Source organism: Oncorhynchus gorbuscha, unplaced genomic scaffold, assembly GCF_021184085.1.
Source record: "Oncorhynchus gorbuscha isolate QuinsamMale2020 ecotype Even-year unplaced genomic scaffold, OgorEven_v1.0 Un_scaffold_2182, whole genome shotgun sequence".
NCBI lineage: Eukaryota > Metazoa > Chordata > Actinopteri > Salmoniformes > Salmonidae > Oncorhynchus > Oncorhynchus gorbuscha.
Window position 1 is genome coordinate 63,650 of NW_025746756.1, and position 26,106 is coordinate 89,755.

Genomic DNA, 26,106 nt, shown 5'->3' on the forward strand with positions numbered 1-26,106 from the left:
TTGCTGGTTATCGTCCCACGCTGATGTTGCAGGTCTTGCAACTGGGGTCCTTCTTAGCATTGATGGTGGACATGCTACTGAGCTGGTGTCCTTGGATCTCCTCCACGCTGCCTAGGGCCAGGTCCACGGGCTCGGTGTAAATCACCTCCAGAATCACATCCTGGGCGTGGTGGAACACCAGCCCCCCCTCCTCCTCCTGGGTGCATGTCAGGAAGCAGTTGTCGAAGATGTCCAGCGCCGGGAGGCGGCCCTTACAGAATCGGTCCCCTGGGGAGCCCTCTGGGGCCAGCACCAGGATCACGTAGTGGTAGGCTGTGTACATGCAGTAGAAGTCCCCGAAGTACAGGTTGGTCTTGGGGTTGAACAGGACCTGGGCCTGGATCTGGAAGCGGTAGCATCCGTAGGGGGAGTCCTGGGGGGGCTTGCCTGTGTTGAACTCCGTGTTGCAGCTGAAGTAGATGCCTTCCAGCTTGCCACTGATGGGAGAGCCGTGGCTGCCACTGTTGTCCTTTACAGTCGGGAGCATCCGGTTGTCCTGTGTCTCTCTGGAACCACAAGAGGGGCTTATCACCACACCAGACCACGGTAATCAACCAGCATGCAAACACTATCAAACACAGAGACAGACAATCAGCAAGGGAACAGAACTCTGAGTCTACAACAGAACAGAACTCTGCTCTCCCAAGAAACAAAAAGATCTTCTGTTGAATCTGACCATTACTCTTAATGGTTGTACAGTCGTCTCAAATAAAACTGTGAAGGACCAGCTTTTTTCCATCTACGTAACATTGCAAAAATCAGAAACTTTCTGTCCAAAAAATGTAGAAAAATGTATCCATGCTTTTGTTAAATAAATAAACTTCAGTTAGTGCTAAATACGGCTGCTAGAATCCTGACTAGACCAAAAAAATGGATCATATTACTCCAGTGCTAGTCTCTCTACACTGGCTTCCTGTCAAGGCAAGGGCTGATTTCTAGGTTTTACTGCTAACCTACAAAGCATTACATGGGCTTGCTCCTACCTACCTCTCTGATTTGGTCCTGCCGTACATACCTACACACGCTATGGTCACAAGACGCAGGCCTCCTTATTGTCCCTAGAATTTCTAAGCAAACAGCCGGAGGTAAGGCTTTCTCCTATAGAGCTCCATTTTTATGGAATGGTCTGCCTACCCATGTGAGAGACGCAAACTCGGTCGCAACCTTTAAGTCTTTACTAGAGACTCATCTCTTCAGTGGGTCATATGATTGAGTGTAGTCTGGCCCAGGAGTGTGGTCATTTGCTGGTCATTTATGAACATTTGAACATCTTGGCCATGTTCTGTTATAATCTCCACCCGGCACAGCCAGAAGAGGACTGGCCACCCCACATAGCCTGGTTCCTCTCTAGGTTTCTTCCTAGGTTTTGGCTTTTCTAGGGAGTTTTTCCTAGCCACCGTGCTTCTACACCTGCATTGCTTGCTGTTTGGGGTTTTAGGCTGGGTTTCTGTACAGCACTTTGAGATATCAACTGATGTACGAAGGGCTATATAAATAAAATTTGATTTGAATTTGATTTGAAGGTGAACGGAAAGGCTCTGGCGCAACAAACCGCCCTTGCTGTCTCTGCCTGCCCGGTTCCCCTCTTTCCACTGGGATTCTGCCTCTAACCCTATTACAGGGGCTGAGTCACTGGCTTACTGGTGCTCTTTCATGCCGTCCCTAGGAGGGGTGCGTCACTTGAGTGGGTTGAGTCACTGATGTGATCTTCCTGTGTTGGTTGGCGCCCCCTTGGGTTGTGCCATGCGGAGCTGGGGTCAGCCTTGTCTCAGAATGGTAAGTTGGTGGTTGAAGATATCCCTCTAGTGGTGTGGGGGCCATGCTTTGGCAAAGTGGGTGGGGTTATATCCTTCCTGTTTGGACCTGTCCGGGGGTGTCCACGGATGGGGCCACAGTGTCTCCTGACCCCTCCTGTCTCAGCCTCCAGTATTTATGCTGCAGTAGTTTGTGTCGGGGGGCTAGGGTCAGTTTGTTATATCTGGAGTACTTCTCCTGTCTTATCCGGTGTCCTATGAATTTAAGTATGCTCTCTCTAATTTCTCTTTCTCTCTCTCAGAGGACCTGAGCCCAGACCATGCCTCAGGACTCCTTGCTGTCCCCAGTCCACCTGGCCGTGCTGCTGCTCCAGTTTCAACTGTTCTGCCCGTGATTATTATTATATTTGACCATGCTGGTCATTTATGAACATCTGAACATCTTGGCCATGTTCTGTTATAATCTCCACCTAGCACAGCCAGAAGAGGAGGCCACCCCTCATAGCCTGGTTCCTCTTTAGGTTTCTTCCTAGGTTTTGGCCTTTCTAGGAAGTTTTTCCTAGCCACCGTGCTTCTACACCTGCATTGCTTGCTGTTTGGGGTTTTAGGCTGGGTTTCTGTACAGCACTTTGAGATATCAGCTGATGTACAAAGAGCTATATAAATAAATTTGATATTTTTTTATTACCAATACAATACGATTACCAATACAATACTACTACTAATACTATTACCAATACAATACTATTATCAATGCTATTACCAATACAATACTATTATCAATGCTATTACCAATACAATACCATTACCAATACTATTACCAATACAATACTATTACCAATACAATACTATTACCAATACAATACTATTACCAATACAATTACCAATACAATACTATTACCAATACAATACTATTACCAATACAATACTATTACCAATACAATACTATTACCAATACAATACTATTACCAATACAATACTATTACCAATACAATACTATTACCAATACAATACTATTACCAATACAATACTATTACCAATACAATACTATTACCAATACAATACTATTACCAATACAATACTATTACCAATACAATACTATTACCAATACAATACTATTACCAATACAATACTATTACCAATACAATACTATTACCAATACAATACTATTACCAATACAATACTATTACCAATACAATACTATTACCAATACAATACTATTACCAATACAATACTATTACCAATACAATACTATTACCAATACAATACTATTACCAATACAATACTATTACCAATACAATACTATTACCAATACAATACTACTACTAATATTTGTATCAATATCATGCTATTACCAATACAATAATATTACCTATACTATTACCAATACAATACTATTATCAATACTATTACCAATACAATAATATTACCTATACAATACTATTATCAATGCTATTACAATACAATACTATTACCAATACAATACTATTATCAATACAATTATCAATACAATACTATTATCAATACAATACTATTATCAATACAATTATCAATACAATACTATTATCAATACAATACTATTATCAATACAATACTATTATCAATACAATACTAATACTATCAATACTATTATCAATACTATTATCAATGCTATTATCAATGCTATTATCAATACAATACTATTATCAACACAATACTACTACCAATACAATACTACTACCAATACAATACTACTACCAATACAATACTACTACCAATACAATACTACTACCAATACAATACTATTATCAATACAATACTATTATCAATACAATACTATTATCAATACAATACTAATATTATCAATACTATTATCAATACAATACTACTACTAATATTTGTATCAATATAATACTATTACCAATACAATACTATTACCCATACAATACTATTACCAATACAATACTACTACTAATATTTGTATCAATATCATGCTATTACCAATACAATAATATTACCTATACAATACTATTATCAATGCTATTACAATACAATACTATTACCAATACAATACTATTATCAATACAATTATCAATACAATACTATTATCAATACAATTATCAATACAATACTATTATCAATACAATACTATTATCAATACTATTATCAATACAATACTATTATCAATACAGTACTATTACCAATACAATACTATTATCAATACTATTACCAATACAATAATATTACCTATACAATACTATTATCAATGCTATTACAATACAATACTATTACCAATACAATACTATTATCAATACAATTATCAATACAATACTATTATCAATACAATACTATTATCAATACTATTATCAATACAATACTATTACCAATACTATTATCAATACTATTATCAATGCTATTATCAATACAATACTATTAGCAATACAATTATCAATACAATACTATTAGCAATACAATTAGCAATACAATACTATTATCAATACTATTATCAATACTATTATCAATACTATTATCAATACAATACTACCCATACTATTATCAATACAATACTACTACCAATACAATACTATTATCAATACAATTATCAATACAATAATATTATCAATACAATACTAATACTATCAATACTATTATCAATACTATTATCAATACTATTATCAATACTATTATCAATACTATTATCAATACTATTATCAATACTATTATCAATACAATACTACTACCCATACTATTATCAATACAATACTACTACCAATACAATACTATTATCAATACAATTATCAATACAATACTATTATCAATACAATACTAATACTATCAATACTATTATCAATACTATTATCAATACAATACTACTACCCATACTATTATCAATACAATACTACTACCAATACAATACTATTATCAATACAATTATCAATACAATACTATTATCAATACAATACTAATACTATCAATACTATTATCAATACTATTATCAATGCTATTATCAATACAATACTATTAGCAATACAATTATCAATACAATACTATTAGCAATACAATTATCAATACAATACTATTAGCAATACAATTATCAATACAATACTATTAGCAATACAATTATCAATACAATACTATTAGCAATACAATTATCAATACAATTATCAACACAATACTATTATCAATACTATTACCAATACTATTACCAATACTACTACCAATACAATACTACTACCAATACAATACTACTACCAATACAATGCTACTACCAATACAATGCTACTACCAATACAATGCTACTACCAATACAATGCTACTACCAATACAATGCTACTACCAATACAATGCTATTATCAATACAATGCTATTATCAATACAATGCTATTATCAATACAGTACTGTTATCAATACAGTACTGTTATCAATACAATACTAAATTATCAATACTATTATCAATACAATACTACTACTAATATTTGTATCAATATAATACTATTACCAATACAATACTATTACAATACAATACTAGTACCAATACTATTATCAATACAATACTATTACCAATACTATTATCAATACAATACTATTACCAATACTATTATCAATACAATACTATTACCAATACTATTATCAATACAATACTATTACCAATACTATTATCAATACAATACTATTACCAATACTATTACCAATACTGCTATGAATACACTACTATTATCAATACAATACTATTACCAATACAATACTATTACCAATACTATTACCAATACAATACTATTATCAATACTATTACCAATACAATACTATTACCAATACAATACTATTATCAATACAATACTATTATCAATACAATACTATTATCAATACAATACTAGTACCATCAATATAATACTATTACCAATACAATACTACATTTACATTTACATTTAAGTCATTTAGCAGATACTAGTACCAATACTATTACCAATACAATACTATTACCAATACAATACTATTATACATACAATACTATTACCAATACAATACTAGTACCAATACAATACTAGTACCAATACAATACTAGTACCAATACAATACTAGTACCAATACTATTACCAATACTATTACCAATACTGCTATGAATACACTACTATTATCAATACAATACTATTACCAATACTATTACCAATACTGCTATGAATACACTACTAATACCAATACAATACTAGTGCCAATACTATTATCAATACACTACTATTATCAATACAATACTATTACATACAATACTATTACCGATACAATACTATTACCAATACAATACTAGTACCAATACAATACTAGTACCAATACTATTATCAATACAATACTAGTACCAATACTATTATCAATACAATACTAGTACCAATACTATTATCAATACAATACTATTACCAATACTATTACAGATACAATACTATTACCAATACAATACTATTATCAATACAATACTATTATCAATACTATTACCAATACAATACTATTACCAATACAATATTATTATCAATACAATACTATTATCAATACTATTATCAATACAATACTATTATCAATACAATACCATTATCAATACAATACCATTATCAATACAATACCATTATCAATACAATACTATTATCAATACTATTATCAATACAATACTATTATCAATACTATTATCAATACAATACTATTACCAATACTATTACCAATACAATACTATTATCAATACTATTACCAATACAATACTATTATCAATACTATTATCAATACAATACTATTATCAATACTATTACCAATACAATACTATTATCAATACTATTACCAATACAATACTATTATCAATACTATTACCAATACAATACTATTATCAATACAATACTATTACCAATACTATTATCAATACAATACTATTATCAATACAATACTATTATCAATTCTATTACCAATACAATTCTATTATCAATACAATACTATTATCAATACAATACTATTATCAATACAATACTATTACCAATACAATACTATTACCAATACAATACTATTACCAATACTGTTATCCATACAATACTATTACCAATACTGTTATCAATACAATACTATTACCAATACTGTTATCAATACAATACTATTACCAATACTGTTATCAATACAATACTATTACCAATACAATACTATTACAATACTATTATGAATACAATACTATTACCAATACAATACTAATACCAATACTATTACCAATACAATACTATTACCAATACTGTTATCAATACAATACTATTACCAATACTGTTATCAATACAATACTATTACCAATACTGTTATGAATACAATACTATTACCAATACTGTTATGAATACAATACTATTACCAATACTAATATCAAAACTATACTATTAAGAATACAATACTATTAAGAATACCATTACGAATACAATATAATAATAATAAATGCCATTTAGCAGACACTTATCCAAAGCGACTTACAGTCATGTGTGCATACAATGGGTGGTCCCGGGATCGAACCCACTACTACAAGCGCCATGCTCTACCAACTGAGCTACGGAAGGACCACAATACTAGTACTATTACTGATACGAATACTGTTATGAATGCAATACTATTAATGATACTATTATGAATACAATACTATTATGAATACAATTACCAATACTATTAAGAATACAATACTAGCACCAATACTAATACCTATACTGGTATGAATACAATACTATTACCAAAACGATTACCAATACTATTATGAATGCAATACTAGTAACAAAACTATTAAGAATACAATACTATTATCAATACTATTATGAATACAATATTATTACCAATACTATTAGAAATACAATACTATTACCAATACTATTAGAATTACAATACTATTACCAGTGCTATTACCAATACTTTTATGAATACAATACTATTAGAAATGCAAAACTATTACCAATACCATTAGAAATACAATACTATTGCCCATACTATTACCAATACTATTGCCAATACTATTAGAAATACAATACTATTACCAATACTATGAATAAAATAGTATTACCAATACTATTGCCAATACTATGAATAAAATAGTATTACCAATACTATTGCCAATACTATTAGAAATACAATACTATTACCAATACTATTACGAATAAAATACTATTGCCAATACTATTACCAATACTATTATGAATAAAATACTATTACCAATATTATTAGAAATGCAATACTATTACCAAATACTATTATCAATACAATACTATTATCAAATACTATTACCAAATAGTATTATGAATACAATACTATTACCAATGCTATTATCACCACTATTACCAATACTAGTATCAATTCAATACTACCATCTACTCTCTCATTACCAATAGAAAGCTTAAGTTGAGATAACAGTTGAGAGAAAATGCTGTACCTCGTTTTATTGAAGTAGTCATTCTGCTGGTTCCGATAAAACACGGAGAATCTCAACATCCTACCAGCTATCCCCTCGGCCTTCTCCAGCAACTGTATCAGATGCACAGTAGAGTAGTCTGGGGAAAAAATACAAAAAATAGTTATTTGAATCAAATCAAAGTGTATTTGTCACTTACAGGCTCTAACCAATAGTGCAAAAGGGGTATTAGGTGAACAATAGATAGGTAAAGACATATAAACAACAGGAAAAGACCGTAGAGAGGCTAGATACCGTAGAGAGGCTAGATACCGTAGAGAGGCTAGATACCGTAGAGAGGCTAGATACCGTAGAGAGGCTAGATACCGTAGAGAGGCTTAGATACCGTAGAGAGGCTTAGATACAGTAGAGAGGCTTAGATACAGTAGAGAGGCTTAGATACAGTAGAGAGGCTTAGATACAGTAGAGAGGCTAGATACAGTAGAGAGGCTAGATACAGTAGAGAGGCTAGATACAGTAGAGAGTCTAGATACAGTAGAGAGGCTAGATACAGTAGAGAGGCTAGATACAGTAGAGAGGCTAGATACAGTAGAGAGGCTAGATACAGTAGAGAGGCTAGATACAGTAGATACAGTAGAGAGGCTAGATACAGTAGAGAGGCTAGATACAGTAGAGAGGCTATATACAGGTGAGAGGCTATATACAGTAGAGAGGCTATATACAGTAGAGAGGCTATATACAGTAGAGAGGCTATATACAGTAGAGAGGCTATATACAGTAGAGAGGCTATATACAGTAGAGAGGCTAAATACAGTAGAGACGCTATATACAGTAGAGACGCTATATACAGTAGAGAGGCTAGATACAGTAGAGAGGCTAGATACAGTAGAGAGGCTAGATACAGTAGAGAGGCTAGATACAGTAGAGAGGCTAGATACAGTAGAGAGGTTATATACAGTAGAGAGGCTATATACAGTAGAGAGGCTAGATACAGTAGAGAGGCTATATACAGTAGAGGTTATATACCGTAGAGAGGCTATATACAGTAGAGAGTCTAGATACAGTAGAGAGGCTAGATACAGTAGAGAGGCTAGATACAGTAGAGAGGCTATATACAGTAGAGACGCTATATACAGTAGAGAGGCTATATACAGTAGAGAGGCTAAATACAGTAGAGAGGCTAGATACAGTAGAGAGGCTAGATACAGTAGAGACGCTAGATACAGTAGAGACGCTAGATACAGTAGAGACGCTAGATACAGTAGAGACGCTAGATACAGTAGAGACGCTAGATACCGTAGAGAGGCTAGATACAGTAGAGAGGCTAAATACAGTAGAGAGGCTATATACAGTAGAGAGTCTAAATACAGTAGAGAGTCTAGATACAGTAGAGAGGCTATATACAGTAGAGAGGCTATATACCGTAGAGAGGCTAGATACCGTAGAGAGGCTAGATACAGTAGAGAGGCTAAATACAGTAGAGAGTCTATATACCGTAGAGAGTCTATATACCGTAGAGAGGCTATATACCGTAGAGAGGCTATATACAGTAGAGAGGCTATATACAGTAGAGGTTATATACCGTAGAGAGGTTATATACCGTAGAGAGGTTATATACAGTAGAGAGGCTAGATACAGTAGAGAGGCTATATACAGTAGAGAGGCTAGATACAGTAGAGGTTATATACCGTAGAGAGGCTATATACAGTAGAGAGGCTAGATACAGTAGAGAGGCTAGATACAGTAGAGAGGCTAGATACAGTAGAGAGGCTAGATACAGTAGAGAGGCTAGATACAGTAGAGGCTAAATACAGTAGAGAGTCTAGATACAGTAGAGAGTCTAGATACAGTAGAGAGTCTAGATACAGTAGAGACGCTATATACAGTAGAGACGCTATATACAGTAGAGACGCTATATACAGTAGAGACGCTATATACAGTAGAGAGTCTATATACAGTAGAGAGTCTAGATACAGTAGAGAGTCTAGATACAGTAGAGAGTCTAGATACAGTAGAGAGTCTAGATACAGTATAGAGGCTATATACAGTAGAGGCTAGATACCGTAGAGAGGCTAGATACAGTAGAGAGGCTAGATACAGTAGAGAGGCTAGATACAGTAGAGAGGCTAGATACAGTAGAGAGGCTATATACAGTAGAGAGGCTATATACAGTAGAGAGGCTATATACAGTAGAGAGGCTATATACAGTAGAGAGGCTATATACAGGAGAGGCTAAATACAGGAGAGGCTAGATACAGTAGAGAGGCTAGATACAGTAGAGAGGCTAGATACAGTAGAGAGGCTAGATACAGTAGAGAGGCTAGATACAGTAGAGACGCTATATACAGTAGAGGCTAAATACAGTAGAGGCTATATACCGTAGAGAGGCTATATACCGTAGAGAGGCTATATACCGTAGAGAGGCTATATACCGTAGAGAGGCTATATACCGTACATTACATTTAAGTCATTTAGCAGACGCTCTTATCCAGAGCGACTTACAAATTGGTGACATCCAGATTATGACATCCAGTGGAACAGTCACTTTACAATAGTGCATCTAAATCTTAAAGGGGGGGGGGGGAGGGAATACTTATCCTATCCTAGGTATTCCTTAAAGAGGTGGGGTTTCAGGTGTCTCCGGAAGGTGGTGATTGACTCCGCTGTCCTGGCGTCGTGAGGGAGTTTGTTCCACCATTGGGGGGCCAGAGCAGCGAACAGTTTTGACTGGGCTGAGCGGGAGCTGTACTTCCTCAGTGGTAGGGAGGCGAGCAGGCCAGAGGTGGATGAACGCAGTGCCCTTGTTTGGGTGTAGGGCCTGATCAGAGCCTGGAGGTACTGAGGTGCCGTTCCCCTCACAGCTCCGTAGGCAAGCACCATGGTCTTGTAGCGGATGCGGGCTTCAACTGGAAGCCAGTGGAGAGAACGGAGGAGCGGGGTGACGTGAGAGAACTTGGGAAGGTTGAACACCAGACGGGCTGCGGCGTTCTGGATGAGTTGAAGGGGTTTAATGGCACAGGCAGGGAGCCCAGCCAACAGCGAGTTGCAGTAATCCAGACGGGAGATGACAAGTGCCTGGATTAGGACCTGCGCCGCTTCCTGTGTGAGGCAGGGTCGTACTCTGCGGATGTTGTAGAGCATGAACCTACAGGAACGGGCCACCGCCTTGATGTTGGTTGAGAACGACAGGGTGTTGTCCAGGATCACACCAAGGTTCTTAGCGCTCTGGGAGGAGGACACAATGGAGTTGTCAACCGTGATGGCGAGATCATGGAACGGGCAGTCCTTCCCCGGGAGGAAGAGCAGCTCCGTCTTGCCGAGGTTCAGCTTGAGGTGGTGATCCGTCATCCACGCTGATATGTCTGCCAGACATGCAGAGATGCGATTCGCCACCTGGTCGTCAGAAGGGGGAAAGGAGAAGATTAGTTGTGTGTCGTCTGCATAGCAATGATAGGAGAGACCATGTGAGGTTATGACAGAGCCAAGTGACTTGGTGTATAGCGAGAATAGGAGAGGGCCTAGAACAGAGCCCTGGGGGACACCAGTGGTGAGAGCGCGTGGTGAGGAGACAGATTCTCGCCACGCCACCTGGTAGGAGCGACCTGTCAGGTAGGACGCAATCCAAGCGTGAGCCGCGCCGGAGATGCCCAACTCGGAGAGGGTGGAGAGGAGGATCTGATGGTTCACAGTATCGAAGGCAGCCGATAGATCTAGAAGGATGAGAGCAGAGGAGAGAGAGTTAGCTTTAGCAGTGCGGAGCGCCTCCGTGATACAGAGAGCAGTCTCAGTTGAATGACTAGTCTTGAAACCTGACTGATTTGGATCAAGAAGGTCATTCAGAGAGAGATAGCGGGAGAGCTGGCCAAGGACGGCACGTTCAAGAGTTTTGGAGAGAAAAGAAAGGGATACTGGTCTGTAGTTGTTGACATCGGAGGGATCGAGTGTAGGTTTTCAGAAGGGGTGCAACTCTCGCTATCTTGAAGACGGAAGGGACGTAGCCAGCGGTCAGGGATGAGTTGATGAGCGAGGTGAGGTAAGGGAGAAGGTCTCCGGAAATGGTCTGGAGAAGAGAGGAGGGGATAGGGTCAAGCGGGCAGGTTGTTGGGCGGCCGGCCGTCACAAGACGCGAGATTTCATCTGGAGAGAGAGGGGAGAAAGAGGTCAGAGCACAGGGTAGGGCAGTGTGAGCAGAACCAGCGGTGTCGTTTGACTTAGCAAACGAGGATCGGATGTCGTCGACCTTCTTTTCAAAATGGTTGACGAAGTCATCTGCAGAGAGGGAGGAGGGGGGGGAGGGGGAGGAGGTTTCAGGAGGGAGGAGAAGGTGGCAAAGAGCTTCCTAGGGTTAGAGGCAGATGCTTGGAATTTAGAGTGGTAGAAAGTGGCTTTAGCAGCAGAGACAGAAGAGGAAAATGTAGAGAGGGAGCGAAAGGATGCCAGGTCCGCAGGGAGGCGAGTTTTCCTCCATTTCCGCTCGGCTGCCCGGAGCCCTGTTCTGTGAGCTCGCAATGAGTCGTCGAGCCACGGAGCGGGAGGGGAGGACCGAGCCGGCCTGGAGGATAGGGGGCATAGAGAGTCAAAGGATGCAGAGAGGGAGGAGAGGGTTGAGGAGGCAGAATCAGGAGATAGGTTGGAGAAGGTTTGAGCGGAGGGAAGAGATGATAGGATGGAAGAGGAGAGAGTAGCGGGGGAGAGAGAGCGAAGGTTGGGACGGCGCGATACCATCCGATTAGGGGCAGTGTGGGAAGTGTTGGATGAGAGCGAGAGGGAAAAGGATACAAGGTAGTGGTCGGAGACTTGGAGGGGAGTTGCAATGAGGTTAGTGGAAGAACAGCATCTAGTAAAGATGAGGTCGAGCGTATTGCCTGCCTTGTGAGTGGGGGGGGGGAGGTGAGAGGGTGAGGTCAAAAGAGGAGAGGAGTGGAAAGAAGGAGGCAGAGAGGAATGAGTCAAAGTTAGACGTGGGGAGGTTAAAGTCGCCCAGAACTGTGAGAGGTGAGCCGTCCTCAGGAAAGGAGCTTATCAAGGCATCAAGCTCATTGATGAACTCTCCGAGGGTACCTGGAGGGCGATAAATGATAAGGATGTTAAGCTTGAGACGGTGTTTTCATGAAGTAAAAGTGAAGTTCTTCAGGAAAACATGTAACTCCACAACCTCAAAAGGAATTCCACAAGAACAAAGGTAATCCTCCAAGACAAAAAGGTAAATCCACAAGGTGGAAGGTATAGCACAAAAAAGCCTCAAAAGATACTTAAAAACAAACAAAACAAGAACAAAAACAGAATTCCACAAGAGAGTCCACCGGGATCAACAAGAGTTCACAGAGTACTAGGGCTGGGTGCTAACATACAAACACAGAGCAAAGAACTGAGTAAAACAAAGGGTTTAAATACAATCAGGGGAAACGAGGCACAGGTGCAAATAATAATGGGGATCAAGGGAAAAGAAAAGGTCAAAAGGCACAATGGGGGCATCTAGTGACCAAAAACCGGAACAACCCTGGCCAAATCCTGACAAGTAGAGGGGCATATACAGTAGAGAGGCTATATACAGTAGAGAGGCTATATACAGTAGAGAGGCTATAAACAGTAGAGAGAATGTATATACAGTAGAGAAGCTATATACAGTAGAGAGGCTATATACAGTAGAGGCTATATACAATCAATCAATCAATCAATCAATCAAATGTATTTATATAGCCCTTCGTACATCAGCTGATATCTCAAAGTGCTGTACAGAAACCCAGCCTAAAACCCCAAACAGCAAGCAATGCAGGTGTAGAAGCACGGTGGCTAGGAAAAACTCCCTAGAAAGGCCAAAACCTAGGAAGAAACCTAGAGAGGAACCAGGCTATGTGGGGTGGCCAGTCCTCTTCTGGCTGTGCCGGGTGGAGATTATAACAGAACATGGCCAAGATGTTCAAATGTTCATAAATGACCAGCATGGTCGAATAATAATAAGGCAGAACAGTTGAAACTGGAGCAGCAGCACAGTCAGGTGGACTGGGGACAGCAAGGAGTCATCGGGCACGGTCCTAGGGCTCAGGTCCTCCGAGAGAGAGAAAGAAAGAGAGAATTAGAGAGAGCATATGTGGGGTGGCCAGTCCTCTTCTGGCTGTGCCGGGTGGAGATTATAACAGAACATGGTCAAGATGTTCAAATGTTCATAAATGACAGGCATGGTCGAATAATAGTAAGGCAGAACAGTTGAAACTGGAGCAGCAGCATGGCCAGGTGGACTGGGGACAGCAAGGAGTCATCATGTCAGGTACAGTAGAGAGGCTATATACAGTAGAGAGGCTATATACAGTAGAGAGGCTATAAACAGTAGAGAGACTATAGACAGTAGAGAGGCTATAGACAGTAGAGAGGCTATATACAGTAGAGAGGCTATATACAGTAGAGAGGCTATAAAAGTAACGAGGCTACATGCAGACACCGGTTAGTCAGGCTGATTGATTGAGGTGTACATGTACACGTAAAGAGGGATTGACGGGTGGTGGGTGGCAGGACACAATGCAGATAGCCCGGTTAGCCAATGTGCGGGATCACTGGTTGGTCGGCCCAATTGGGGTAGTATGTACATGAATGTATAGTTAAAGTGACTGTGCTTAAATGATAAACAGAGAGTAACAGCAGCGTAAAAGAGGGGTTGGGGGGGCACACAATGCAAATAGTCCGGGTAGCCATTTGGTTACCTGTTCAGGAGACTTATGGCTTGAGGGTAAAAACTGTTGAATCCTTTTTGTCCAAGCGGTACCGCTTGCCATGAGGTAGTAGAGAGAACAGTCTATGACTGCGGTCTTTGACAATTTTTAGGTCTTCCTCTGACACCGCCTGGTGTAGAGGTCCTGGATGGCAGGCAGCTTAATCCCAGTGATGTACTGGGCCATACGCACTACCCTCTGAAGTGTCTCGTGGTCGGAGGCTGAGCAATTGCCGTACCAGGCAGTGATGCAACCAGTCATGCTCTCGTGCAGCTGAAGAACCTTTCTATTTTTTTTTCAATTGTATTTTTATTTTTTAGTAGTTACTATCTTGTCTCATCGCTACAACTCCCGTACGGGCTCGGGAGAGACAAAGGTCAAAGCCATGCGTCCCCGAAACACAACCCAAACAAGCGGCACTGCTTCTTAACACAGCGTGCATCCAACCCGGAAGCCAGCTGCACCAATGTGTCGGAGGAAACACCGTGCACTGCGCCCAGCTCGCCACAGGAGTCACTGGTGCGCAATGGACCTCCTGGATGACTAGGCCAATTGTGTGTCGCCCCAAGGACCTCCTGGTCGTGGCCGGCTGCGACAGAGCCTGGGCGCGAACCCAAAGTCTCTGGAGGCACAGCTAGCACTGCAATGCAGTGCTCTAGACCACTGCGCCCCCGGGAGGCTCCAGCTGTAGAACCTTTTGAGGATCTCAGGATCCATGCCAAATCTTTTTAGTTTCCTGAGGGGGAATAGGCTTTGTCGTGCCCTCTTCAAGACTGTCTTGGAGTGTTTGGACCATTCTAGTTTGTTGGTGATTTGGACACCAAGGAACTTGAAGATCTCAACCTACAGCCCCATCGAAGAGAATGGGGGTGTACTCGGTCCTCCTTTTCTTGTAGTCTACAATCATCTCCTTAGTCTTGGTTAAGTTGAGGGTTGGTTGTTATTCTGGCACCACCCGGCCAAGTCTCTGACCTCCTCCCTATAGGCTTTCTCGTCGTTGTCGGTGATGAGGCTGTTGTGTTGTCTGCAAACTTAATGATGGTGTTGGAGTCGTGCCTGGCCATGCAGTCGTGAGGGAACAGAGAGTATAGGAGGGGACTGAGCACGCACCCCTGGGTAGCTCCAGTGTTGAGGATCAGCGTGGCAGATGTGTTGCTCACCACCTGGGGGCGGCCAGTCAGGAAGTCCAGGATCCAGTTGCAGAGGGAGGTGTTTAGTCCCAGGATCCTTAGCATAGTGATGAGTTTTGAGGGTACTATGGTGTTGAACGCTGAGCTGTAGTCAATGAATAACATTCTCACATAGGTGTTCCTTTTGTCCATGTGGGAAAGGGCAGTGTGGAGTGCAGTAGAGATTGCATTATCTGTGGATCTGTTTAGGCAGTATGCAAATTGGAGTGGGTTTAGGGTTTCTGGGATAATGGCATTTATGTGAGTCATGAAACAGACCAAACTTGCACTTTTTGATAAGCCATTCCACAGGGGATTAAAACCTGAGAAAGTTGTCATTTGGTTGTCAGTTGGGTGCAAGTTGGTTGCCAGTTGATTGTCAGTTGGTTGTTATGACCCTGGAGGACTGGAGCCGTCTGCCTCAATGACGATGACTTTGGTGCTATTCTAGTCCTCCATCAAGAAATCACTGTCACATCTCTGCTGCTATTTAACTCTAAACCATCAGCTGTCTCTCTGCTCATTGACATGGTTATTCCCTTAATTAAACTCTCTCCCACCAGCTCTCTGTAATTCTCCCACCAGCTCTCTGTAATTCTCTCACCAGCTCTCTGTAATTCTCCCACCAGCTCTCTGTAATTCTCCCACCAGCTCTCTGTAATTCTCCCACCAGCTCTCTGTAATTCTCCCACCAGCTCTCTGTAATTCTCCCACCAGCTCTCTCTACATCTTCATACACTCCCTCTCCTGTTTCTCTCTATTTCATCACTCTTTCTTTTCTGTTTCTCACCCCTTCTCTCCTCCCCTTGTTCTCACCTGCAGTGTAGAATTCGATGATCTCACTCCATTCAGAGACAGCATAGTTCCCATCACTCTGTTTGGAGGCAGTCTGAACAGCTACAGTGTAATCTGTCCTGGGGCTCAGGAACCAGTGGCCTCTCACTGTCATGGGCAGTGGCACCACCTTCGCCACCAGCTTAGTGGGGACATCCTGAAACACAGGGACAGACAGCCAGCTTAGTGGGGACATCCTGAAACACAGGGAAGACAACAATTATAGTGGAGACATCCGAAAACACAGGGACAGACAGCCAGCTTAGTGGAGACATCCAGAAAAATGGAGACCAACAACCAGCTTCGTAGGAACATCCTTAAACACAGGGACAGAAAACCAATGTAATTGGGAGCCTGGTCTGTACGAAAGGTTGAAAACAAAATGGGTGAAAAACATGGCCCACCTTGCCTGGCGAGGGTTCAGTCTCCTCGCTGCCCGGATGTACTCCAGATAGCAGTGGTCAGTCCAAATGAGAAAAGGGTGTCTAGCCCCCTCAAGCCAATGTCTCCACGCCTTCAAGGCCTTGATGACAGCCAACAGCTCCCGGTCCCCCACGTCATAGTTCTGCTCCGCCGGGCTGAGCTTCTTCAAGAAGAAGGCACAGGGGCGGAGCTTCGGTGGTGCACCCGAGTGCTGAGAGAGCACCTCTACTATGAACGCGTCCACCTCTACTATGAACGCCAAAGAGGGATCCGGATGGGCCAGCACGGGCACCAAGGTAAACAGAGCCCTTAGTTGCCCAAAAGCCCTGTCCGCCACAACTGACCACTGCAAACGTACAGGTAAATCTCCAGTAGTAATTGGTAAACCCTAAGAACCACTACACCTGCTTTTACTGTGGTGAAGTCCTCCGACGCCGCTTCTCCTTCTCCCCACACACCATTGGCCCACTCCAGAGATCTCCCTGAGAGGCACGAGATGAAGGTGGACACCATCTCCCTTCCCGAGGGAGCCGGGTAAACGGTGCCCAGGTATAGGTCCAGCTGTAACAGGAAACCCTTGCACCGTGCCGCCGTCCCATCATACTCCCCGGGAAGGGCAAGACGCATTGCACTGGGACTGGTTGCAGGAGGAGTGACTAGTAGAGGTTCGGGTTGCATTGTTGAAGGCGCTGGAGGACCTCCCTGTCTCTCCCAACGGTCCAGGGTCTGGATAACTTGATCCATGATGACGCCGAGATGGTGGATTACTTTAGCTTGCTCCTAGATGCGCTCCTCGACCCCTATACCAGGGGCACCTGTTCCTGCTGACTCCATAGTAGGTCGGGAATTCTGTAAGGGGTGCGTAACTGGTGGCAGGGAAGTCAAACGCAGGAGAGCAGAACTTGGTGAATAGCCAGAGCAGTTTAATATATAAAACTAACGGCATACAAAACAACAAACACATGGGTACAAAACCTGTAGTGCACCAGTAACACATAACACATGGGTACAAAACCAGTAACACATAACACATGGGTACAAAACCAGTAGTGCACCAGTAACACATAACACATGGGTACAAAACCAGTAGTGCACCAGTAACACATAACACACGGGTACAAAACCTGTAGTGCACCAGTAACACATAACACATGGGTACAAAACCTGTAGTGCACCAGTAACACATAACACATGGGTACAAAACCAGTAGTGCACCAGTAACACATAACACATGGGTACAAAACCCGTAGTGCACCAGTAACACATAACACACGGGTACAAAACCCGTAGTGCACCAGTAACACATAACACATGGGTACAAAACCTGTAGTGCACCAGTAACACATAACACATGGGTACAAAACCAGTAGTGCACCAGTAACACATAACACATGGGTACAAAACCCGTAGTGCACCAGTAACACATAACACATGGGTACAAAACCCGTAGTGCACCAGTAACACATAACACATGGGTACATAACCAGTAACACATAACACATGGGTACAAAACCGGTAACACATAACACACGGGTACAAAACCCATAGTGCACCAGTAACACATAACACATAGTTACAAAACCAGTAACACATAACACATGGGTACATAACCCGTAGTGCACCAGTAACACATAACACATGGGTACAAAACCCGTAGTGCACCAGTAACACATAACACATGGGTACATAACCAGTAACACATAACACATGGGTACAAAACCAGTAACACATAACACACGGGTACAAAACCCATAGTGCACCAGTAACACATAACACATGGGTACAAAACCAGTAACACATAACACACGGGTACAAAACCCATAGTGCACCAGTAACACATAACACATAGTTACAAAACCAGTAACACATAACACATGGGTACATAACCCGTAGCGCACCAGTAACACATAACACATGGGTACAAAACCCGTAGTGCACCAGTAACACATAACACATAGCACATGGGTACAAAACCCGTAGTGCACCAGTAACACATAACACATAGCACATGGGTACAAAACCCGTAGTGCACCAGTAACACATAACACATGGGTACAAAACCCGTAGCGCACCAGTAACACATAACACATGGGTACAAAACCAGTAACACATAACACATGGGTATAAAACCAGTAACACATAACACATGGGTACATAACCAGTAACACATAGCACATGGGTACATAACCAGTAACACATAGCACATGGGTACATAACCCGTAGCGCACCAGTAACACATAACACATGGGTACAAAACCCGTAGCGCACCAGTAACACATAACACATGGGTACAAAACCCGTAGCGCACCAGTAACACATAACACATGGGTACAAAACCCGTAGTGCACCAGTAACACATAACACATGGGTACAAAACCAGTAACACATAACACATGGGTACAAAACCAGTAACACATAACACATGGGTACAAAACCAGTAACACATAACACATGGGTACAAAACCCATAGTGCACCAGTAACACATAACACATGGGTACAAAACCAGTAACACATAACACATGGGTACAAAACCCATAGCGCACCAGTAACACATAACACAAGAACATACAATAAACATGGAGGAAACAGAGGGAACATAAACAACATGTAATTTGGGAATTGAAACCAGGTGTGTGAAAACAAGACAAAACAAATGGAACATGAAAAATGGATCGGCTAAAAGACCGGTGACGTCGACAGACGAACACCGCAAAAAACAAGGAGAGGAAACGACTTCGGTAGAAGTCGTGACAAGTCTTAGCTATTACCCACTATGCACTATTCACTAGCCACTACAGTCTTAGCTGTTACCCACTACGCACTATCCACTAGCCTCTGCAGTCTTAGCTATTACCCACTACGCACTATCCACTAGCCTCTACAGTCTTAGCTATTTCCCACTATGCACTATCCACTAGCCTCTGCAGTCTTAGCTATTACCCACTATGCACTATCCACTAGCCTCTACAGTCTTAGCTATTTCCCACTAGCCTCTACAGTCTTAGCTATTTCCCACTATCCACTAGCCTCTACAGTCTTAGCTATTTCCCACTATCCACTAGCCTCTGCAGTCTTAGCTATTACCCACTATGCACTATCCACTAGCCTCTACAGTCTTAGCTATTTCCCACTAGCCTCTACAGTCTTAGCTATTTCCCACTATCCACTAGCCTCTACAGTCTTAGCTATTTCCCACTATCCACTAGCATCTACAGTCTTAGCTATTTCCCCCTATCCACTAGCCTCTACAGTCTTAGCTATTTCCCCCTATCCACTAGCTTCTACAGTCTTAGCTATTTCCCCCTATCCACTAGCCTCTACAGTCTTAGCTATTTCCCACTATCCACTAGCATCTACAGTCTTAGCGATTTCCCACTACACACTATCCACTAGCCTCTACCCTGTAGCCAGGCTCAGAAATGCTACTGGAGGCTTAAGGGATTAACAGATGATCTACCCCATCAAATCAGTGAGAGCAGAACCCAAAGGTCAGAGTTCTATTAGGGATATATCAAGTCAGTGAGAGCAGAACCCAAAGGTCAGAGTTCTATTGGGGATATATCAAATCAGTGAGAGCAGAACCCAAAGGTCAGAGTTCTATTAGGGATATATCAAATCATTGAGAGCAGAACCCAAAGGTCAGAGTTCTATTAGGGATATATCAAACCATTGAGAGCAGAACCCAAAGGTCAGAGTTCTATTAGGGATATATCAAATCAGTGAGAGCAGAACCCAAAGGTCAGAGTTCTATTGGGGATATATCAAATCAGTGAGAGCAGAACCCAAAGGTCAGAGTTCTATTAGGGATATATCAAATCAGTGAGAGCAGAACCCAAAGGTCAGAGTTCTATTAGGGATATATCAAATCAGTGAGAGCAGAACCCAAAGGTCAGAGTTCTATTAGGGATAGTGTTACATACACATACAGTTGAAGACAGAAGTTTACATACACATAGGTTGGAGTCATTAAAACTAGTTTACATACACATAGGTTGGAGTCATTAAAACTAGTTTACATACACGTAGGTTGGAGTCATTAAAACTAGTTTACATACACTTAGGTTGGAGTCATTAAAACTAGTTTACATACACGTAGGTTGGAGTCATTAAAACTAGTTTACATACACGTAGGTTGGAGTCATTAAAACTAGTTTACATACACTTAGGTTGGAGTCATTAAAACTAGTTTACATACACGTAGGTTGGAGTCATTAAAACTAGTTTACATACACATAGGTTGGAGTCATTAAAACTAGTTTACATACACATAGGTTGGAGTCATTAAAACTAGTTTACATACACGTAGGTTGGAGTCATTAAAACTAGTTTACATACACATAGGTTGGAGTCATTAAAACTAGTTTACATACAAGTAGGTTGGAGTCATTAAAACTAGTTTACATACAAGTAGGTTGGAGTCATTAAAACTAGTTTACATACACGTAGGTTGGAGTCATTAAAACTAGTTTACATACACATAGGTTGGAGTCATTAAAACTAGTTTACATACAAGTAGGTTGGAGTCATTAAAACTCGTTTTTCAACCACTCCACACATTTCCTGTTAACAAACTATATTTTTGGCAAGTCGGTTAGGGACATCTACTTTGTGACACAAGTCATTTTTCTAACAATTGTTTACAGGCAGATTATTTAACATATAATTCATTGTATCACAATTCCAGTGAGTCAGAAGTTTACATACACTAAGTTGAATGTGCCTTTAAACAGCTTGGAAAATTCCAGAAAATTATGTCATGGCTTTAGAAGCTTCTGATAGGCTAATTGACATAATTTGAGTCAATTGGAGGTGTATTCGTGGATGTATTTCAAGGCCTACCTTCAAACTCAGTGCCTCTGCTTGACATCATGGGAAAATCAAAAGAAATCAGTCAAGACCTCAGAAAAATAATTGTAGACCTCCACCATTTTGGTTCATCCTTGGGAGCAATTTCCAAACTTCTGAAGGTACCGTGTTCAACTGTACAAACGATAGTACAGAAGTATAAACACCATGGGACCACACAGCCGTCACACCACTCAGGAAGGAGACGCGTTCTGTCTCCTAGAGATGAGCGTACTTTGGTGCGAAAAGTGCAAATCAATCCCAGAACAACAGCAAAGGACCTTGTGAAGATGCTGGAGGAAACAGGTACAAAAGTATCTATATCCACAGTAAAATGAGTCCTATATCGAAATAACCTGAAAGGACACTCAGCAAGGAAGAAGCTACTGCTCCAAAACCACCATAAAAAAGCCAGACTACGGTTTGCAACTGCACATGGGGACAAAGGTTGCACTTTTTGGAGAAATGTCCTCTCGTCTGATGAAACAAAAATATAACTTTTTGGCCATAATGACCATTGTAATGTTTGGAGGAAAAAGGGGGAGGCTTGCAAGCCGAAGAACACCATCCCAGCTGTGAAGCACAGGGGTGGCAGCATCATGTTGTTGGGGTGCTTTGCTGCAGGAGGGACTGGTGTACTTCACAAAAATAGATGGCATCATGAGGCGGGAAAATTACATGGATATATTGAAGCAACATCTCAAGACATCAGTCTGGAGGTTAAAGGTCACAAATGGGTCTTCTTCACCAGCTCTGTCAGGAGGAATGGGACAAAATTCACACAACTTATTGTGGGAAGCTTGTGGAAGGCTACCTGAACCGTTTGACCCAAGTTAAACAATTTAAAGGAAATGCTACCAAATACTAATTGAGTGTATGTAAACCTATGACCCACTGGGAATGTAATGAAAGAAATAAAAGCTGAAATAAATCATTCTCTCTACTATTCGTCTGACATTTCACATTCTTAAAATAAAGTGGTGATCCTAACTGACCTAAGACAGGGAATGTTTTACTAGGATTAAATGTCAGAAATTGAGAAAAACTGAGTTTGGTGTATGTAAACTTCCGACTTCAACTATACATTACCGTACAGCCCTGAAGGATGTCTGAACAATGTACTGTATAATGTACTGTATCTAACCTTGTGTTTGAACTATATGATGGACTGTATCTAACCTTGTGTTTGAACTATATAATGGACTGTATCTAACCTTGTGTTTGAACTATATAATGGACTGTATCTAACCTTGTGTTTGGTCCTTCTGTAGCTCAGTTGGTAGAGCATGGCGCTTGTAACGCCAGGGTAGTGGGTTCAATTCCCGGGACCACCCATACGTAGAATGTATGCACACATGACTGTAAGTCGCTTTGGATAAAAGCGTCTGCTAAATGGCATATATTATATGATGGACTGTATCTAACCTTGTGTTTGAACTATATGATGGAATGTATCTAACCTTGTGTTTGAACTTGTTGGAGTTATTGTGCTCCTTCTTGTTGAGGTCTATGAAGTAGTTAGTGATGTGGTCCTTGGCTCTACAGTCCATGTCCCAGTTGATCTTGAAGGAGTCACAGGTGATGTTGGTGATCTTGACGTTCTGAGGAACAGGAAGATCCTCCTTTTCCGCGATGCTGTTGTTGTCTCCTGTCAACAAAGGAAGTAGACAACACAGTCAACAAATAAATTAGAGAGAGGGAGAGGAGATCAACATGCTTGAAGGTTGCAGCTGTTGGGGCTCTGCAGAGAGAGAGAGAGAGAGAGAGAGAGAGAGAGAGAGAGAGAGAGAGAGAGAGAGAGAGAGAGAGAGAGAGAGAGAGAGAGAGAGAGAGAGCCTGGGGAGTGGCGGCAGGATAGGGAGACAGGATGAGAAGTAGAGGGCGTGGCAGGGGCAGATGTAACAATAGTGACAGAATTGGTATGGGGTATAGCCTACTGTAAGTGGTATGTAGTAACAGAATGGTATGGGGTATAGCTCACTGTAAGTGGTATGTAGTAACAGAATGGTATGGGGTATAGCTCACTGTAAGTGGTATGTAGTAACAGAATGGTATGGGGTATAGCTCACTGTAAGTGGTATGTAGTAACAGAATGGTATGGGGTATAGCTCACTGTAAGTGGAATGTAGTAACAGAATGGTATGGGGTATAGCCTACTGTAAGTGGTATGTAGTAACAGAATGGTATGGGGTATAGCTCACTGTAAGTGGTATGTAGTAACAGAATGGTATGGGGTATAGCCTACTGTAAGTGGTATGTAGTAACAGAATGGTATGGGGTATAGCCTACTGTAAGTGGTGTGTAGTAACAGAATGGTATGGGGAATAGCCTACTGTAAGTGGTATGTAGTAACAGAATGGTATGGGGTATAGCTCACTGTAAGTGGTATGTAGTAACAGAATGGTATGGGGTATAGCCTACTGTAAGTGGTATGTAGTAACAGAATGGTATGGGGTATAGCTCACTGTAAGTGGTATGTAGTAACAGAATGGTATGGGGTATAGCCTACTGTAAGTGGTATGTAGTACCAGAATGGTATGGGGTATAGCCTACTGTAATTAATGTTTTTATTTTATTTAACCTTTATTTAACCAGGTAGGCTAGTTGGAGGCAAAGTAATTACAAAATATCGATTAAACACTGGAATGGTAGATGTGCAGGAGATGAATGTGCAAGTAGAGATACTGGGGTGCAAAGGAGTGTTTGCTAATCCCATGTGTAACTCTGTGTTGTTTGTGTTGCACTGCTTTGCTTTATCTTGGCCAGGTCGCAGTTGTAAATGAGAACTTGTTCTTAACTAGCCTCCCTGGTTAAATAAAGGTGAATTGATAAGTCATTGTCTCAACTCATCCTTATAATGCTGTGAAAGGAACCCAAATGATTCGGGGTGATCCCATCCTCCTTATAATGCTGTGTAAGGATCCAGGAACCCAAGTGATTTGGGTGGATCCCATCCTCCTTATAATGCTGTGTAAGGATCCAGGAACCCAAATGATTTGGGGTGATCCCATCCTCCTTATAATGCTGTGTAAGGATCCAGGAACCCAAATGATTTGGGTGGATCCCATCCTCCTTATAATACAAACTTTGTTTCCAGAAGGTGTCAAATCAAAATCAAATTTTATTTGTCACATACACATGGTTAGCAGATGTTAATGTGAGTGTAGCGAAATGCAAAATGGTCAATAAATGTTCCACCCACAGAGCTGAAATAGTCTGGTAGCCAGTTATGGAGGGATAACAGTCTGGTAGCCAGTTATGGAGGGATAACAGTCTGGTAGCCAGTTATGGAGGGATAACAGTCTGGTAGCCAGTTATGGAGGGATAACAGTCTGGTAGCCAGTTATGGAGGGATAACAGTCTGGTAGCCAGTTATGGAGGGATAACAGTCTGGTAGCCAGTTATGGAGGGATAACAGTCTGGTAGCCAGTTATGGAGGATAACAGTCTGGTAGCCAGTTATGGAGGGATAACAGTCTGGTAGCCAGTTATGGAGGGATAACAGTCTGGTAGCCAGTTATGGAGGGATAACAGTCTGGTAGCCAGTTATGGAGGGATAACAGTCTGGTAGCCAGTTATGGAGGGATAACAGTCTGGTAGCCAGTTATGGAGGGATAACAGTCTGGTAGCCAGTTATGGAGGGATAACAGTCTGGTAGCCAGTTATGGAGGGATAACAGTCTGGTAGCCAGTTATGGAGGGATAACAGTCTGGTAGCCAGTTATGGAGGGATAACAGTCTGGTAGCCAGTTATGGAGGGATAACAGTCTGGTAGCCAGTTATGGAGGGATAATAGTATGGTAGCCAGTTATGGAGGGATAACAGTCTGGTAGCCAGTTATGGAGGGATAATAGTCTGGTAGCCAGTTATGGAGGGATAACAGTCTGGTAGCCAGTTATGGAGGGATAACAGTCTGGTAGCCAGTTATGGAAGTCTGCTGAACCGTTCAATGGCACC

At 41.1% G+C, this 26,106-nt stretch overlaps 1 protein-coding gene across 1 annotated transcript; it reads right to left on the bottom strand.

Annotated features, from left to right (window-relative positions):
• Nucleotides 1–23,799, bottom strand: LOC124025118 (phytanoyl-CoA hydroxylase-interacting protein-like; the record flags this gene model as incomplete). Its single annotated transcript, XM_046338782.1, has 4 exons — nucleotides 1–545; nucleotides 8,194–8,311; nucleotides 16,865–17,039; nucleotides 23,612–23,799. Coding segments are annotated over 4 exons (1,019 nt in total), but the record flags the coding sequence as incomplete, so codon positions are not given.
• Nucleotides 23,800–26,106: the final 2,307 nt, after the last annotated feature.